General features: G+C 61.2%; 2 protein-coding genes across 3 annotated transcripts in view; both read left to right on the forward strand.

The window, feature by feature from the left end:
* Positions 1–2,623, forward strand: part of LOC106899609 (zinc finger protein 239-like) — a 17,534-nt gene extending 14,911 nt beyond the window's left edge. The window contains exons 1-2 of one of the 2 annotated variants that reach the window (XM_014961491.1): positions 401–516; positions 1,317–2,623. In XM_014961491.1, coding sequence (XP_014816977.1) covers positions 444–516; positions 1,317–2,179 — 936 coding nt within the window. In that variant the 5' untranslated portion in view covers positions 401–443 and the 3' untranslated portion in view covers positions 2,180–2,623. Of the gene's footprint in view, positions 1–400; positions 517–1,316 lie in introns of those variants that run through there. The other variant, XM_014961492.1, reaches the window with a different exon arrangement.
* The window catches only part of KAT8 (K(lysine) acetyltransferase 8), a 21,474-nt gene continuing 19,954 nt past the window's right edge, over positions 2,211–3,730 (forward strand). Inside the window, exons 1-2 of the mRNA XM_014961489.1 lie at positions 2,211–2,294; positions 2,655–2,777. Of these exons, the coding sequence (XP_014816975.1) occupies positions 2,211–2,294; positions 2,655–2,777 (207 nt within the window). The remainder of the gene's footprint in view (positions 2,295–2,654; positions 2,778–3,730) is intronic.

Here is a 3,730-nt window from a genome sequence, read left to right on the forward strand (position 1 = left end):
CCCCCATTTTTGCCCCGCAGCCGCCGCCATGGAGCCGGGGGAGGAGCCGCGTCCCCCCCAGGAGAGGGGCGACGGGGACGTCCCCACGGCCACCCCTGCAGGTGAGGGGACACGGGGACAATCCTGGTGGGATGGTCTTTTTGGGGGGAAAAACCCAAGAAAATGGGGAAAATGTGGGTCGGGGGGAGGAATAGAGCTCGGGGGGGGGCAAAGAACCTTCTGGGGGATGTTCTCCTGCATGGACCATCCCTCCGTGGTTGCACAGTGACCCACAGGAGATGTTCTTCTGTGAGGAAAAACCACCTGATTTTGGTGAAAAACATGAGGCAAACGTTGATTTTGGTGGTGTTTTTTTTTTTTTCTAATTTATTGCCTTTTTTCCCCCATTTTTGCCTGTCATTTATTGCCTTTTTTCCCCCCATTTTTGCCCCGCAGCCGCTGCCATGGAGCCGGGGGAGGAGCCGCGTCCCCCCCAGGAGAGGGGCGACGGGGACGTCCCCACGGCCACCCCTGCAGGTGAGGGGACACGGGGACAATCCTGGTGGGATGGTCTTTTTGGGGGGAAAAACCCAAGAAAATGGGGAAAATGTGGGTCGGGGGGAGGAATAGAGCTCTGGGGGGGGCAAAGAACCTCCTGGGGGATGTTCTCCTGTGTGGACCGTCCCTCCGTGGTCGCACAGTGACCCACAGGAGATATTCTTCTTTGAGGAACATTCCTCCGTGGTTCCACAGTGACCCCCAGGAGATGTTCTTCTTCAAGGAACATCCCTCCGTGGCTCCACAATGACCCACAGGAGATGTTCTTCTTCAAGGAACATCCCTCCGTGGCTCCACAATGACCCACAGGAGATGTTCTTCTTCAAGGAACATCCCTCCGTGGCTCCACAATGACCCACAGGAGATGTTCTTCTTCAAGGAACATCCCTCCGTGGCTCCACAATGACCCACAGGAGATGTTCTTCTTCAAGGAACATCCCTCCGTGGCTCCACAATGACCCACAGGAGATGTTCTTCTTCAAGGAACATCCCTCCGTGGTTGCACAGTGACCCCCAGGAGATGTTCTTCCTCAAGGACCATCCCTCTTTGGTTCCACAATGACCCACAGGAGATGTTTTCCTTCAAGGACCACCCACAATGACCCACAGGAGATGTTCTTCTTTGAGGAACATCCCTCCGTGGTTGCACAGTGACCCCCAGGAGATGTTCTTCCTCAAGGAACGTCACTCTGTGGTTCCACAATGACCCCCAGGAGATGTTCATCCTTGAGGAACATCCCTCCATGGTGACCCAAAGATGTTCCTCTCCCCTCTCCCAGGTGGGACGGCGCCGGCCCGCGGCGGTGGTCGCCCCCGGGGCTTCATCAACCTGCTGGGCCTGCTGGAGGGGGGCGGGAGGCCCCCCAAGCCCTACCGCTGCACCGAGTGCGGCAAGACCTTCGGGCAGAGCTCCAACCTCATCGAGCACCAGCGGACCCACACCGGGGAGAGGCCCTTCACCTGCGGCCAGTGCCAGAAGAGCTTCAGCAGGAGCTCCACCTTGGCCGAGCACCTCCGGACCCACACCGGGGAGAAGCCCTACGCCTGCCCCGTCTGCGCCCGCGCCTTCAGCAGGAGCTCCACCTTGACCGAGCACCGCCGGACCCACACGGGCGAGACCCCTTACGCCTGCCCCGAGTGCGGCAAGACCTTCGGCCGGACCTCCAACCTGGTCAAGCACCTCCGGACCCACACCGGGGAGAAGCCCTACGGCTGCGGCCGCTGCGGCAAGACCTTCAGCCTCAGCTCCAACCTGGTCAAGCACGAGAGGACCCACACCGGGGAGAAGCCCTTCTCCTGCGGCCAGTGCGGCAAGCGCTTCAAGAAGAAGACCCACCTGGCCTCCCACCAGAGGACCCACACCGGGGAGAGGCCCTACCGCTGCGGGGAGTGCGGGAAGAGCTTCGGGCAGAGCTCCACCCTCATCGAGCACCAGAGGACCCACACCGGGGAGAGACCTTTCCGCTGCGGGGCCTGCGGCAAGAGCTTCTGCGTCAGCTCCAACCTGGTCAAGCACCAGCGCATCCACACCGGGGAGAAGCCCTATGGCTGCGGCCGCTGCGGCAAGCGCTTCCGCTACAAGCCCCAGTTCACCCGCCACCTGAAGGTCCACCCCGACGGGGACCCGGCCTGCGGCCCGTAGCGGGGCTTGGGGGGGCTCTCGCCAGGAAGAGATGGGCACCGGCATCTCCGTGGTGGGCTCCATCGTCGTGGTGTCACCACCAGGACCCAGTGAAGGAGGTTGGGAGCATGACGTGGTGCCACCACGCTGTGGTTGAACCTGGTTTGTGGCCTGTAGGAGGTTCAGAGATGGACGGTGGGCGCTCACCAGGAAGAGATGGGCACCAGCATCTCCATACCATGGTCCATCGTCATGGTGTCACCATCAGGACCTAACGAAGGGGCTCAGGAGCACAAGATGGTGCCACCAGGCTGTGGTTGAACCTGGTTTGTGGCCCGTAGGAGGTTCAGAGGTGGATGGTGGGTGCTCACCAGGAAGAGATGGGCACCATACCATGGTCCATTGTCATGGTGTCACCATCAGGACCTAGCAAAGGAGGTTGGGAGCACAATGTGGTGCCACCAGGCTGTGGTTGAACCTGGTGTGTGGCCCGTAGGAGGCTCGGAGGTGGACGGTGGGCGCTCACCAGGAAGAGATGGGCACCAGCATCTCCATACCATGGTCCATCGTCATGGTGTCACCATCAGGACCTAACGAAGGGGCTCAGGAGCACAAGATGGTGCCACCAGGCTGTGGTTGAACCTGGTTTGTGGCCCGTAGGAGGTTCAGAGGTGGATGGTGGGTGCTCACCAGGAAGAGATGGGCACCATACCATGGTCCATTGTCATGGTGTCACCATCAGGACCTAGCAAAGGAGGTTGGGAGCACAATGTGGTGCCACCAGGCTGTGGTTGAACCTGGTGTGTGGCTGTAGGACCCTTGGAGATGGCCCTGGGGACACTTTGGGGGCTCAGGGGACGGGGTGGGTGGTTGGTGGCATCTCCACGCCATGGTCCGTGATGGCGGCCGCCTCGTTGGGGCCTAACGAAGGCGCCTGGTGGCCACCACCTTGGGGGAGCTCGTTAGCGCCGGGAGGGCGGCAATAAAGGATCTGGAGTGTCACCCGGGGGTGGGGTGGCCTTTGTGGGGGGGGTACTGGGAGGACTGGGATGGGACTGGGAAGGAACTGGGGGTTACTGGGAGGGAACTGGGAGATACAGGGAGCACTGGGGTGGGACTGGGAGGGAACTGGGACGGGACTGGGATGGGACTGGGATGAGACTGGAATGGGACTGGGACAGACTGGGGTGGAACTGGGACAGGACTGGGAAGGGGGTGGGACTGGGATTGGAATGGGACAGGACTGGGAGGGAACTGGGATGAGAGTGGGACTGGGATGGAACTGGGATGGGAGTGGGGTGGAACTGGGATGGGAATGGGATGGGACTGGGATGGGAATGGGATGGGACTGGGAAGGGGATGGGACTGGGATGGGACTGGGAATGGGAGGGAACTGGGATGCGACTGGGATGGGAATGGGAAGGGGATGGGACTGGGAAGAGATTGGGATGGGACTGGGATGGGACTGGGGTGAGACTGGGATGAGATTGGGATGGGACTGGGATGGAACTGGGCTGGCATTGGGTCACACGGGGTTAGCACTGGGGGGCACTGGGACTGCACTGGGAGGCC

This window comes from Calidris pugnax, unplaced genomic scaffold (genome assembly GCF_001431845.1).
Source record: "Calidris pugnax isolate Ruff unplaced genomic scaffold, ASM143184v1 scaffold742, whole genome shotgun sequence".
Classification (NCBI taxonomy): domain Eukaryota; kingdom Metazoa; phylum Chordata; class Aves; order Charadriiformes; family Scolopacidae; genus Calidris; species Calidris pugnax.